Source organism: Amblyraja radiata, chromosome 13 (genome assembly GCF_010909765.2).
Source record: "Amblyraja radiata isolate CabotCenter1 chromosome 13, sAmbRad1.1.pri, whole genome shotgun sequence".
NCBI lineage: Eukaryota > Metazoa > Chordata > Chondrichthyes > Rajiformes > Rajidae > Amblyraja > Amblyraja radiata.
In genome coordinates this window covers 44,402,496-44,418,088 of record NC_045968.1, presented here as the reverse complement: position 1 = coordinate 44,418,088, position 15,593 = coordinate 44,402,496, and the positions used below count along the sequence as shown (strand labels likewise).

Genomic DNA, 15,593 nt, shown 5'->3' with positions numbered 1-15,593 from the left:
GCACCGCCATTAAATGTGATCATGGCTGATCATCCCCAATCAGTAACCCGTTCCTGCCTTCTCCCCATATCCCCTGGCAGAGAATTCCACAGACTCACAAATCTCTGTGTGAAAAAGTGTTTCCTCATCTCCGTTCTAAATGACAACCCTTATTCTTAAACTGTGGCCCCTGGTTCGGGACTCCCCCAATATCGGGAACATGTTACCTGCCTCTAGCGTGTCCAAACCCTTAATAATCTTATATGTTTCAATCAGATCCCCTCTCATCCTTCTAAATTCCACAGTGTACAAGCCCAGCCGCTCCATTCTCTCAGCATATGACAGTCCCGCTATCCCGGGAATTAACCTTGTAGAACTACGCTGCACTCCCTCAATAGCAATAATGTCCTTCCTCAAATTAAAGGACCAAAACTGCACACAATACTCCAGGCGTGGTCTCACTAGGGCTCTCTACAACTGCAGAAGGACCTCTTTGCTCTTATACTCAACTCCTCTTGTTATGAAGGCCAACATACCATTCGCTTTCTTCACTGACAATAAAAGGCTATCTCATCATATCTCATCATCACCTGCATGCTTACTTTCCTCGACTGATGAACAAGGACCCCCAGATCCCGTTGTACTTCCCATTTTCCCAACTTGACACCATTTAGATAATAATCTGCCTTCCTGTTTTTGCTACCAAAGTTTATAACCTCACATTTATCCACATTAAACTGCATCTGCCATGCATCTGCCCAAGTCACCCTGCATTCTCTTGGCAATAGAAATATATAAAATTATGAGATGTGTAGTTACTCATAGATAATCAGAATCTTTTTGTGTTGGAAAGAACTGCAGATGCTGGTTTAAATCGAAGGTAGACACAAAATGCTGGAGTAACTCAGAGGGACAGGCAGCATCTCTGGAGAGAAGGAATGGGTGACGTTTCGGGTCGAGACATCAGAATCTTTTTCTCAGGTTGGAAACGTCATATACCTAAGGCCCCAGGTTTAAGGGGTAAAGTTTAAAGGAGTTCTGCGAGGCAATTAAAAAAAACAGTGACTGCTAAGTGCCTAGAATGCAATGCCATGAGAGGCAATAAAAGTAGATACAATAGTAATGTTTAAGAGGTATTTAGACCACACATAAATAGGCAGAGAGGTGTGGACCACGTGCAGGCAGTTGGGATTAATTTAGATTGATATAATTGTCGGCGCAGACATGGTGGTCCTGAGGGCTTGTTCCTGTGCAACACTGCTCTATGTTTTATGAACACATGCATTAGGAGATGATGATGAGAGAGACCACAGGATCTGGGTGGCCTGGGAAACATGGAGAAACCACTACCAGTTCCCAGAAATGGCCAGGGGTATATAAAACCCTGGCTTCACAAGGAGAGAGAAAATTAAGAATGAGAGAAAACAAGAGTGAAGAAAAGATGGAAATTATGAATTTAAAAAAAGAAAGAAAAGCAATTAACTGATACTCAATATTCTTAAGACACATATTTGGGTTGTACATGCAATGTCCTTTTCCAATTTCTAATGCTGAGCAAGCATGCTGAAAACTACAGGGATAACCACAGTAAATTTATTTGAAGAACAGCCTTTTTACATGATAAAATAACACTGTTAGACCTGGTGTTTAGATGAGGTTCCAGTATTTCTTTCACATGTTCTGGAAAGTTCCTCCACAATCTGCGTCCTGGACAATCAGTCTTTTCTTCCTTGCATTTGTATATCTGCAGCAGTTCCTAAAAGGTAAATTTTGTTAACATTCAGCATGACACCACCAAAATTATTTTAAAGTACATATATGATACAATGTACTTACAGTTCCACCAGTTTCAGTTTTGAGCAGATTTTTCTTTTAATCATACGGGGTCCAACTGAGATGACAATTGCACAGTTGATCCAATGAAACAAAAACAACTACGCTACCTGCCCCAAAGTTAATAATTTTCAGCATAATCCAAACCAGCATCTTTTCTTATGAAACAGAATATTAACTTTGATCTCCTTGTGCAGTCCAACCATCCATTGATGGGCAATTACACAGTGAAAGGAAAGAGGCAGCTGCAAGTGAAATCGCATGGCAATGCTTAGCAGCTGATCGCTAAAAACAAAACTGATGCATTTTCAACTACATTCAGCTGGAACAGCCTTGAAGATGATCCATTTGTGCTTCCTCCCAAGATACGACCATCACATAAGATGGTCTTCATTTCACTGGATTTACTTAACTTGGTATCATGGATCAACAGAATTCAGCTAAGGCTATGGACCATACATCATGTAGTACACAACACATGGACTCTAGGAGTCATCTGTCCTGTTAAGTTATTCCCAAACAGTTAAAACATTAGATTCTACCCAAGAATGTAGAACATTATCTAGGAACATTCTTTTCAGGAAAAAAAGCTGAAGAAATGCAATCTGTTTATTTATCGCTCAATTCCCTCTCAATCATCAGCAATATGATGGATGGCATTGTGAATAGGAGGCCATTCATCCCAGCTCTACAGCACCACTGCTGGAAGTTACTCAGAGTAGTGTTCTAGGCTCAAACATCATCTATTTAATCAATGATCTTTCTTCCATCCGTGGGGATGTTCAGTGATAATTGAGCAATATCCAATTCCATTTGTTACCGCATAACAGATGAAGCACTCTATACCAGTGTGCAGCAAGAATTAGATTGTTATTAAGTGGGAATCAACACCTGTGTGATAAAAGTGCCAAGCAAAGACCATCTCCGACAAGAATCTGATGACCAACCTTCGGCATTCAATAGTATTATAATCACCAAGTCCACCATTATCACCATTTTGAGGGATAACAAAGGCCAGAAACTCAACCGACAATCTATGCAAATACTGGGGCTACAAGAACAGAGGCAAAATATTCAGTAACAAGTTAGTCATCTCCTGATGTCTAAATGCTTTTCCACCATCTACAAGACATAATGCCACACTCTCTGCATACCGAGAAGAATTCAACTCCAATAATAATCAAACCATAATAGAGGTGCCAAAAACATAGGTTTAAGTTGAAAGACAATGGAGGTTTTGAGGGGATCAGTGAAAACTTTTCCTACGCAGTGTGCTTGATATTTGGAATGCACTGCCAGAGGAGGTGGTGTAGGCAGATAAAATTACAAGAACCTGAATAGGCATTTGGAATAGCCAAAGCATGAAAGGCTACAAACCTAATGGAGGCAAATTGGATTAACACAGGTAGGCACAACGATTAGCATGGATGTGGTGGGCCGAAGGACTGTTCTCTGTATTGAATAACTCTATTGCAATAAATTTGGACGAATGACACATTCATCCTGAAAACAGAAAACCCGATAAATATCTCTCATAACTCAATCCATGACTTTTATAACCACTTTATATTCCAAAACATTAATCTTATTCCAATAACAAGGAAATCAAGATTATTTTATTCATTTATGCTTATTTGGAAGCTCGATGGCCCAGAGATTAAAGCTCACAAACTGAACTACATAATCCTCCAAATTCCTCGCTGGGTTAAGCAGATTTTATGGCAAGCAATATATTTGCCTCCAACTGACTGGGAGGGAAAATTCTGCCATTATTTACTTTGTCGCAGGATTTAATGTTTAAAATATGAATGTATATTACTTGATTCCAATGTGCTCTCTTCATTGGAAAAAGCAATATGCTCCATGTGAACAACACTATGTTGGTTCTAACCATAACGTCGTCCTTTCAGCAGCTAAATCCCTCCTCCCCCACCTTCAGAAACACTGGCAGCTAAGTCAAAACATTAATGCTGAGAGCCACTTGTGGAAATATTATCCATCTGTAACGAATACCCAAGGCATTCAAGAATACCCAAGTTACGCAAGAAATTCAAAACAAAATTTCAAGATTCCATTCAAAACAAAATGTACTTGCCACCAGATTGCAGTGTAAATCACCCTTACTATAGGCTAATAGTTTTTACTTTTTTGTCAAAGGAGACTATTTCTATTTATTAAGAGGCTTGTGACGGCTGTTTAAAGGGAGGCTGACACAGAGAGAGGCAATTATTTAATCTAATGAGCTGCATTATCATGAACTTTGTCGTTTACTGTTTATGCTCAAATTATGTTTCTTCAGTCCTTGTTTTGTATGAACTCTATTTTGCATCTTATGAAAAACAACCTAGAGCACTTGGTTGAATTTCCCTCCCCAGAAAACATTTAACATATTATTCACACCACACCCAAAAGGTTTATATGGAAACCACCTGGTCACATACCTGGATGGCATAAGCAGCCGAGTCCTGAGCTCTAACATTATCTGCATAAGCAAGGAAGGCTCTTGTCAACTCTATCAGCAGATAATGGGCAAAACTGGGATCCTCCACACCAGCCTGTCATAGAAATCATTACAAAACAATATAAAGAAAGTATACTTTTAACATCCAATCAAGCTAATTAATTAAATGGAAATACAGTTCATTTTTAACAAAATCATAAATTAATTACTGTATTTTTTACATGTAATTTTGAGCAATCAAAATCTGACTTTACAGTAAATTTAAAAATAAAATGTGCAAATATACAGTGCCCTCCACAATGTTTGGGACAAAGACCCATCATTTATTTATTTGCCTCTGTACTCCACGATTTGAGATTTGTAAATCAAATGTGTTAAAGTGCACATTGTCAGATTTTATTAAAGGCCATTTTTATACATTTTGGTTTCACCATGTCGAAATTACAGCAGTGTTTATACACAGTCTTCAACTATTTTCTTATTCCTTGTGTATTTCTCGATTAAAATTCCAAATCTTGTATCTAAACGCAGGTCCTCCCCAGCTAACAAACATATGAACAAGTGTTTGCGAGACAGGCAAGATGAACCTGCTGGTTGTTGTGAAGCTGTTCTTGACATCAGCTGGAATTTTGCCTTGTCTAACCCATGAATATACTGTGGTTAACACCTTGATGTCCACTTTGCAAACCCTACCAGGAGACATGCCGTCCGGGCCAATCGATACCATTTAACACATCATCTGCTGCTTCTCACAGAATTAAGAGACATATTTTAGGAGCGGAAAGGGCAGAGAGAAAGGAAACCAGAAATATGCTCCTAGGGCAGATTGTTTGGGTAAAAAACTGTCTAGATTTGCTGGTATAAGAGGTAAACTTAAATACCAAAAATTTACACAGGCCTCAGCAGCACTTTCATATTCAGAAAGAGCAACAGTGATCCATTTAAAATGTAAGTGATATTATATGTGTTGCTACATGGTAACCTTTCAGCAATCATAATAAATCATCGCTGACATTCTATTGTTCACTAGCTGTGTAACCTTACAAGATGTTCACCAATTGAGGTTCCATCAAGAAACAGGTTGTTCCCCACTTTATCAGACTATTATTTGGGCTTCCCATGAAATCAGGGTGTAGTCCCGAACACCCAATTTACCTTGTTGTGGCCTTTGCACTTTAAAAGAAATCTGCACTCTCTCCGTAGCTGTAACACACTACTCTGCAATCTATTTATTTTTCTCTTAGCACTGCCATTGTACTTGTGCAATTTGATTGTATTCATGTATGGTATGATTTTCAAAGGTCTTTATTGTCACCTGTACCAAATAAGGTACAGTGATATTTGTATTGTGGTTGGGTAGCACAAAGTTTTTCACTTTATCTCAGAAAACGTGACAATAAATAAGCCAATACCAATAAATTAGTGGAAGACAATGAAATTCTAATTATATCTTACCACAAACGTAGAGCTTTTCCCCTCTGAGTTGCTTGTCATGAGGTCCAATCGTCCAGGGTCTATTGCTCCCAATTCACCAAGACACTCTCCACAAAGGAGTCTCGCTTGTGCATTTGCATCTTGACAACCCTTCAGAAGCACCATCACTAATTGAGAGATAATCGGCTCGACTGTCTCACTGTCTGTGGCAAGTTTTACCAATTGTTCCTAAATAAATAATAAATGAATCACATGACAATATTCCTTCTTTTACATTGTTTTCAACTAGAATTAAATTAGGGCATTAATCCTTACCGTTAATACATTGCCTGTACGCCATATAAATGTACTAGTACCTTTTCACTTACTTTGTCGAAGGTGTTAAGAGCAGGTTACATATATTACTAATTTGTTACATGTATCACTGCAAATGTATTAGGTTAATCTGCCTCAATTAATATTGAATTTTTACACACGCTTTTTCTCCTCCAATAATCAATAAGGACTCATCATTGCGTACCTGTTTTTTGTATATGGTATCCTTCAAACTAGTCAATGCATGTATACGAACATCTACATTTTCATGCTGAACAGCTCGCATAGATAACTGTAGTTCAGTTTGTAAATCTGTGCTTTTAGATGTTTCCTATACGGCAGGACACAGCAAATATTTATTAGATGAATGTTAGTACCAGCCATACTAATAAATACTAAGTTTAAAGATGTTTTAACAGCCTGAGAACCTGATATTTATCTACACACATTGATCTGCAATTTCTACTGTGGGCAATGATTGTGAAATGTACAGAGATAATGCAACCTCATCCCCCAAAAAATGTTCCCCATTTTGGAGGCGAATTAATAAATTATATACCAGATCCATTAAGAAAGAACAATATTTCATTTTGAGATGAGTCATTTCAAGGTTCAATGAAGGACTAATGTAGATAAAATCTACTTTTTAACGGCTGATGGAGTCCAGAGAAACGGTCTTGAAACATGGATTGTCCGAATCCCTCCATAGATACTGCCTGACCCGTCAGGTTTCTCCCGCAGTTTGTTTTTTGTTCCAGATTCCAGCATTAGTAGTCTTTCATGTCCCCAGCTGATAGAGGATGTCCAAATTATTTTAAAATCTTATTACTTAAAAATAAAAGTTTGATTCCCTGGAAGATTCCCAGTCATCAATAAGAACAAGGGTGCTGAAAGGCTGATAAAATCAGGTGGGAGATAATGACCTGCTCAGCTGCAGATTTGTGACTCAAGAATCTCTGCAAAACTAAATTGGACATTTTGCAATTTCTTTCTGAAATGAACAAAAGCATGCTGCCGACACTAAATGATACAGCTCCTCGCACACTGTTATGGCTCAGTGTGCAGGGAGCCCATGATTGAGGCTCACCTTTCTGTAATCCTGCAGCACTTTTTGGATCTCAGTAAAGTTGGGGTGTTCTGGCAGAAAGTAAATCTCATGCAGAAAATCTTTTACCTCAGTTCTGAAAGACCAAGAGAGTACATGATACTTCTCCACACACAGTGATGTGCACCTTTTACTGTGGACAATGATTGTGATATACACAGATATCATGCATCCTCATCCCCAAAAGATGTTACCTATTTTGGAGGTGATTTAATAAATTATATACCACGTCCATTAAGAAATTACAATACAATTTTGAGAGGAGTTATTTCAAAGTTTAATGAAGGAGTGAAGTAGATTAAAATGTAACGTTGCACAAGGGTAGCAACAAATCCATGTGTCAAGTCAACGGAAAAAAATGGAGTGAATCCAGGAGTGCAGATTGCTTAAATGGATCAACGACCAGAGGTTAAAATAGAAGTAATTTCACTAAACATACAAATTTGTGAAAAAGAATTGTATAAATGTTTCAACATGGATGTCATTAGCATTGCAATGAATGGTTACAATCTGAAAACAAAAATATTCTATTAATTGAAATTTATTCCAGCCAAGTTTACTGTTTTCTGAAACAGGCAGCTCACATCCACTGTTTCTCTAATCTGCTGTGTTTGTTCTCTCCTCAAAGAAATTAAATAATTTAACACATCTGATGTCTAGTTTCTCTAAATAAACCCTTGTGCCTTCTCTATTTAAACAACTGCTTTGTTATCTCAGCTGCAAATAAGATCTGAATTATACCTGAACTTGGTTTGCACTGTTGTGTATTTACCTATATGTCTCATTAATCTAAAGTTCACCAATCAACGACCATACAAATCACAATTACGTTTCCTTCCCTTAATGCATCAACTATAAAACAATTTAAATATGATGTGTAGCAAAGAACTACAAATGCTGGTTTAATTTGAAAGTAGACAAAATGCTGGAGTAACTCAGCGGGACAGGCAGCATCTCTGGAGAATGGATGGCGTTTCAGTCTGAAGAGTCTTGATCCGAAACGTCACCCATTCCTTATCTCCGGAGATGCTGCCTGTCCTGCTGAGTTACTCCAGCATTTTGTGTCTACCTCCAATTTAAATATGATATTCCCTTCACTATCTCAGCATTTTCCATTACTTGTTAAATGTTTTAAAACATACCTCATCTTTTCCTTTAATATGCACCTGTTATCATTTTCTAATCAATGAGGACCTTGTTTTTCAATACATTGATAACATTGTAGACTATTCAGTAGTTTTTGTTCTTAATTGCATTACAGCTAAGTAAAAGTTTAATGGTGTGCATGTTCATTTATGACAATAATTTGAAATACAATTAAATGAATCTACATTAATAACAAAAATAAATAAAATGAAATCAGCATTAGCTTACCTGTTCTCTACTATGAGATAATGAAATATTCCAGCTGTCTCTTTTGGCTGAATGGACATTAGAGGCAGTAGGGCCACAATGACCTGACTGAGAAGGGCGCCCAGATAACTGGGCTCCAGGCAACGTACAAAGCAATCCCATGCCCTGTAATCAACAGACATTTACATTTTCTATTAAATTGTATTGTTAATTATATATTAACAAGAGAAGATAAATTATGAAAACCAAAGTCAAAAAAATAATGCAAGTATTGTATGGTCACAGTGGCGGAGAGCACAGAAACAGGTCCTTCAGCGCAGTGTATGATGATCATCAATCACCTATTTTGCACCAGTCCCATTATTCTCTCCCCATTTTCTACCATCAACTCGAGAAAATAATCCAACGATATAACATTTATAATTTGTATAGCTTGTTAAACTGTATGAAGAGCATAAAAATGTAGTTTAAGAATGTGTAAGAAAGAACTGCAGATGCAGGTTAAAATCGAAGCTGTACACAGAGAGAAGGAATGTTGGTGCCAGAGTGGGTTCTAGACTCTATCTTCAGATTCCTGGTATTGACAAAGTGTTTATACAGCGCCCTCCATGATATCTGGGACAAAGACCCATCATTTATTTATTTGCCTCTGTACTCCACAAGTTGAGATTTGTAATAGGAAAAAAAATAAAAAATCACGTGGTTAAAGTGCACATTGTTAGATTTTAATAAAGGCCATTTTTATACATTTTGGTTTCACCCCATGTAGAAATTACAGCAGTATTGCAGCCATCTTTAGCTTAAGCTTGTTTTGGGGGCTAGTCCCCTTCAGTTTTCTCTTCAGCATATAAAAGGCATGCTCAATTGGGTTCAGATCGGGTGATTGACTTGGCCACTCAAGAATTTACCATTTTATAGCTATGAAAAACTCCTTCGTTGCTTCAGCAGTATATTTGGGATCATTGTCTTGCAGTAGAATTAACCGCCGGCCAATGCATTTTGAGGCATTTGTTTGAACTTGAGCAGATAGGAGGATATGTCTATACACCAGAATTCATTATGCTACTACCATCAGCAGTTGGATCATCAATGAAGATAAGTGAGCCAGTACTATCAGCAGCGATACATGCCCAGGTCACAACACCCCCACCACCAGATTTTACAAAACTGTTCTTGGCTCATTTAATTATTGATACATCAACTCAAGGCATCCTTCAACTATCACGTACAGTTCTCTTTCAACATGAAACTTGGAAGGTGATGAATGCTTGCTTGCAACTGTCCATCAAGATGGCACGCCTTCTCCAGCAGCACAGGATGCAAGATGGAAGAGACTATACTACAATATCACTGCTGTTGTCTAATGAAACAAATTTAGGTTTTTATGACCATCATGTCATGTATTGATCCTGTTGTGCATTTATTTCCTTGGTTTATTTATATGGATATGTCTTTGCAACTTTCATATTGCATATTAAATCTAAACAAGGGTGAGGACTACACTCAAATTTGTTTTTTTTCTTTTTGCTCAGTCTGTCTGGACCAACCTGATATCCCGGTTGCCAAATACTTTAATTCCCCTGCCCATTCCCACACTGACCTTTCTGTCCTAGGCCCCCTCCAGTGTGAGAGTGAGGCCTAACGACCATTGGAGGAACAGCATCTCATATTTCGCTCGGACAGGTTAAAACCCAGTGGTGTCATTTTGACTTCTAACTTCAAGTAACCCTTGCATCCCCCCTCTCTCCACCCTCCCCCACCCACATCGAACCAGCTTCAAAGTAATCTTGTTGAGTCTCAAGGCCTGCAGTCATTCTCGCCTAGCAAACATCCAACAATGGCCTGTTTCCTTTATCATCGTTACTTTTTTACATATCTTTCATTCATCTATATCTATATATTACAAAAAGTCTGTTCTTGACCGGTTTTGGCCATCTGTGCTGCGATTTCCGAGAGAATGCCGCCACCTACGGCCGTCATTTTTGGCCACCTTGCTCAGAGCCCCCCTCCGCCGTATGTGTGCCGAGGATTTTTCCCGTCGATGAAAAATGACAGAGATATTAATGATTTTACAAAATTCCCCATTCTCTCTGCTGCCCCTGCTGGCGGCAGGGGGGAGGGACTATAAAACCAGGAAGTGGTGTGCCTCAATCAGTGTCTGCAAGCTGGAGGAAGGCAGAGGGTCACGTTTCTCTGAGCTGTGAATGACACTGAACACATGTCTACTCAAATGTAAGTGTCCTTAGTGGTTCTAAAACGCTTGCAGAATGTGTCTATTGGTTCTAAAATGTTTGCAAAAAGTGTTTATTGGTTCTAAAATGTTTGCAAAAAGTGTCTCTTTTGGTTCTACAATGCTTGCAGAATGTGTCATTTTTGGTTCTAAAATGTTTTTTTAGGTTCTCCCCCCTTTCCTCTCCCCTCCCCACCCTCTCCTTCCCTCACCCCCTCTCCTCTCCTTTCCCCCCCCCTTTCCTTCCCCCCCCTCTCCTCTCCCCCCTCCTTTCCTCTCCCCCCCTCTCCTTTCCCCTCCCTTTCCTCTCCCCCCCCTTTCCTCTCCCATCCCCCCCACCCCCTCTCCTCTCCCCCTCCTCTCCTTTTTTAAAACTCTTTTAAAGCTAGTATTTCCATACAATTTAATGTTCCATTTCTATTCAAAGAGAAAATTAAATTCCTCTACCCACCTGCAGCATAACTCAGGAAATTCATCCTTGTATCGGAGGCCTGTTCTGAGCGTGGTCATCATCTTTACCCGAACAGAACTGATGTGTTTTGATCCCATCAATTTCATAAGTGATATTAAGCTATTCATGGCCTATGAAGAATCATTGGATTAATGAATCGTTTGATCAAATTTCCTCAATGTTTATCCAAATTCACTGGAGAATAAGTAAACAAATTTACTTACCATCTTTTTATCATTCATTCCAACACTAGAACTCAATAAAAGCATGTTGAAAAAGGCCAGAATTCCCAATAATTTAGGCTGCAAATAGACTGCCTAGAAAGTAGGAATAAAAAAATTAGGATTCGTATGGGAATTCCAATAGATTCCCAGTATGTTTTAATATCATGTGCACTCAGCATCAAACATTCAATTATATTACTGTATTGCAGCCATCTTTAGCTAATGCTTGTTTTGGGGACTAGTCCCCTTCAGTTTTCTCTTCAGCATATAAAAGGCATGCACAAGTGGGTTCAGATCAGGTGATCGACTTGGATATTCAAGAATTTACCATTTTATAGCTTTGAAAAACTCCTTTGTTGCTTTAGCAGTATGTTTGGGATCATGGTCTTGCTGTAGAATGAACCAAAGATCCTATAGCGGAGCAAGATGGATTACTCTCACGCAAACGTGTAGTACGCTCATGGGCGGATTCATGGGCGATTTTATGACTCATTTTAGCAACCTGCCCCCGCCATCTTGTTCCGCCATTTTGCTCCGCCCTCTTGCTTCCGGCCAAAGATTGGATCCACAGCGGGGAGAAGGAGTGCGCGGCCCGGGGCAGCGGGGAGGAGTGCGGGGCAGCGGGGAGAAGGAGTGCGGGGCCCGGGGCAGCGGGGAGAAGGAGTGCGGGGCAGCGGGGAGAAGGAGTGCGGGGCAGCGGGGAGAAGGAGTGCGGGGCCCGGGGCAGCGGGGAAGAGTGCGGGGCCCGGGGCAGCGGGGAAGAGTGCGGGGCCCGGGGCAGCGGGGAGGAGTGCGGGGCCCGGGGCAGCGGGGAGAGAGAGTGCGGGGCAGCGGGGAGAGAGAGTGCGGGGCAGCGGGGAGAGAGAGTGCGGGGCAGCGGGGAGAAGGAGTGCGGGGCCCGGGGCAGCGAGGAGAGAGAGTGCGGGGCCCGGGGCAGCGGGGAGAAGGAGTGCGGGGCCCGGGGCAGCGGGGAGAAGGAGTGCGGGGCCCGGGGCAGCGGGGAGAAGGAGTGCGGGGCCCGGGGCAGCGGGGAAGAGTGCGGGGCCCGGGGCAGCGGGGAGGAGTGCGGGGCCCGGGGCAGCGGGGAGAGAGAGTGCGGGGCAGCGGGGAGAGAGAGTGCGGGGCAGCGGGGAGAGAGAGTGCGGGGCCCGGGGCAGCGAGGAGAGAGAGTGCGGGGCCCGGGGCAGCGGGGAGAAGGAGTGCGGGGCCCGGGGCAGCGGGGAGAAGGAGTGCGGGGCCCGGGGCAGCGGGGAGAAGGAGTGCGGGGCCCGGGGCAGCGGGGAGAAGGAGTGCGGGGCCCGGGGCAGCGAGGAGAGAGAGTGCGGGGCCCGGGGCAACGGGAGAGGGAGAGGGGCATAGGAGGGGGGGAGACATTGTAGTGAGGGGGCAGGCGAGGGAGTGCCGGGGGGGATAAGGCCTAGTGTGTGTGAAGTTGCGGGGAGGTTTACAATGTTTCTTATTTACAATGTTTCTTATTTAATGTCCCTTGTCTAGTCTGAAATAAAGTTCATTATTGGATCAGAAGAAATATAATTGTGTGTGTTATATGATTATATACATTTATATAATTTTCATGTATGTGTGTTTATAAACATTTTATTCTTTAACAAGAATTAACAGAATTATGAACTAACAGAATTATGAATCTAACCCTATATCACGCACAAAAAGTTCCGCAATGTCAATCACCCTGCGAGTCGGGTCGGTTCCGGTTACTACAAAATCAACTCAAATACTGCTTGTGAACCATTTAAAAAGAAATGATTTAAAAAACATTAAAAAAGACAATTACCAGAATCAAATGTTATTGTTGACAAGAAGTATGAATTGACAGATTTATGAATCTAACCCACACAATCTGTTGCCCCACAACATTGATTACACTGCGAGTCGGGTCAGGTAGGCTCAGGTTACTAAAATGGGCGTGGAAAAATGCCCATGATCCCCTCCATAGCGTACTACACGTCAGTCCATTGCATTTCGCAGGAGTAGCCTATCTTGCTCCGCTATAAGATCTTTGGAATGAACTGTCAGCCAATGAGTTTTGATGCATTTGCTTGAACTTGAGCAGATAGGATGTGTCTTTACATTTCAGAATTCATTATGCTACTACCATTAGCAGTTGTTTCATCAATGAAGATAAGTGAGCCAGTACCTTCAGCAGCCATACATGCCCAGGCCATAACACCCCCACCACTGTGTTTCACAGATGAGGTGGTATGCTTTGGATCTTGGCAGTTCCTTCTCTACCCAATACTTTGCTCTTGCCATCATTCTGACATGTTAATCTTCGTCTCATCTGTCCACAAGACCTTTCTCTAGAACAGTAGTTGCTCTTTTAATTACTTCTTGGCAAACCGTAACCCGGCTATTTTTGCAGCGAACCAGTGGTTTGCATCTTGCAGTGTAGCCTCTGTATTTCTGTTCATTAAGTCTTCTGCAGACAGTGGTCATTGACAAATCCACACCTGACTCCTGAGGAGTGTTTCTGATCTGTCAGATAGGTGTTTGGGAATTTTACTTTATTACAGAGAGAATTCTTCTGTCATCAGCTGTGGAGATCTTCCTTGGCCTGCCAGTCCCTTTGTGATTAGTAAGTTCACTGATGCTCTCTTTCTTCTTAATGATGTTCCAAACAATTGATTTTGGCAAGCCTAAGTTTGGCTGATATCTCTAACAGTTTGATTCTTGTTTCTCAGTCTCATAATGGCTTCTTTGACTTTCATAGGCACAACATTGGTCCTCAGATTGATAAACAGCAATAAAAGTTTCCAAAGGTGATGGAAAGACTGGAGGAAAGACTAGGTGCTGAGAGCTATTTTATACCTGCATTAAGGAGGCATTTAAACACACCTGTGAAGCCATTTGTCCCAAACATAATGGTGCCCTGAAATGGGGAGGCTATGTATAAACACTGCTATAATTTCTACATGGTGAAACCAAAATGCATAAAAATGGCCTTTATTAAAATCTGACAATGTGCACTTAACCATGTGATTTTTTCTATTGCAAATCTCAAATTGTGGAGTACATAGGGAAATAAATAAATGATGGGTCTCCGTCCCAAACACTATGGAGGGCACTGTATGTTTGCTCTTTTTTTAACTAATGCTGAATGAATTAAAAGAGATCGGGAAAATCTACACTGGTGTTCACCGATCTCTGACAACCAAATTAAATAGCAAGGAAAAATACTTAACAAAAAATAGTGTGATATTGCATGAATGGCAAGTCATTAGAGCACTCAATTCATGTCTGCTCCCTGTACAGCTTCCCAGACTCATCCACTATTCCCTGCAAGTTTATTTCCTTTAGGTGCCCATTGAATTTCTTCAAAAACCACTTCTGCTTCCACCACCCTCAAATTTAGCAAATTCTAGGTCATTTCTACTTGTTGCCGAGACTAATTCTTTGACTCATCCATACCCCTCCCACTTACCATTTATCACTTTAAAAAATGTACCACTTTAAAATCTTAATTTGTACGTCCACTAATCATCAAGTAATCAGCCAATATGAACAGCCTTTTGTCTACCCCATTTAAACCAGTCATAATCTTGCTTGTTTCTATCAACTCTTCCCTTAATCCCCTTTCAATAGAAAGCCATTTTCTACAACATAATCTCGCAAAAAATCTGCAAAAGCTCCTCTGCACTCTCTCAATGATTTTTACACACTTCCCAAAGTAATTTAACAAAACCACCATACTTTTGTTTTCGCCTAATTAGGGCTTAATAAAACGTACAGCATAAAATGTACTTATTTTGCACTCAATACCTCTTTTTATGAGTAGGATGGAACCACAGATGCTGGTTTACACCGAAGAGAAGATACAAATTGCTGGAGTAACTCAGCGGCTCGGGCAGCACATCTTGTGCTGCCCACAACCCAGCGGTATGAATATTGATTTCTCCAACTTCAAGTAAAACTTGCATTCCCTTTCTCTACTTCCCTCCTTGACCCCTAGTTGGCTTGCTAGTTTCACTGTTCGTATCCCTTCGTTATCACCTCTTCCACAGCCAACAATGGACCATTGTGGGCTCCATCAGTCACCAATGTCGGCTCCGATTTATTCTGTACCTTCTAACCCACTGAGTTACTCCAGCATTTTGCATCTATCCTCTTTTTGTGAGTACCTTACTAACTTTCCTTTCAATTGCTCTGCTATTGTCAAAGGATTTACAGATAGGAGTCCCAGGTCAATATTC

General features: G+C 40.9%; 1 protein-coding gene across 3 annotated transcripts in view; it reads right to left on the bottom strand.

Moving 5' to 3' along the window:
* atr (ATR serine/threonine kinase) overlaps positions 1-15,593 on the bottom strand; it is an 86,001-nt gene that overhangs the window by 40,794 nt on the left and 29,614 nt on the right. For all 3 annotated transcript variants that reach the window (XM_033031909.1, XM_033031908.1, XM_033031910.1), the window contains 8 exons: positions 11,386-11,478; positions 11,162-11,292; positions 8,502-8,645; positions 7,110-7,203; positions 6,228-6,353; positions 5,729-5,935; positions 4,254-4,367; positions 1,620-1,735 (listed from right to left, as the gene is read on the bottom strand). In XM_033031909.1, coding sequence (XP_032887800.1) covers positions 1,620-1,735; positions 4,254-4,367; positions 5,729-5,935; positions 6,228-6,353; positions 7,110-7,203; positions 8,502-8,645; positions 11,162-11,292; positions 11,386-11,478 — 1,025 coding nt within the window. The remainder of the gene's footprint in view (positions 1-1,619; positions 1,736-4,253; positions 4,368-5,728; positions 5,936-6,227; positions 6,354-7,109; positions 7,204-8,501; positions 8,646-11,161; positions 11,293-11,385; positions 11,479-15,593) is intronic.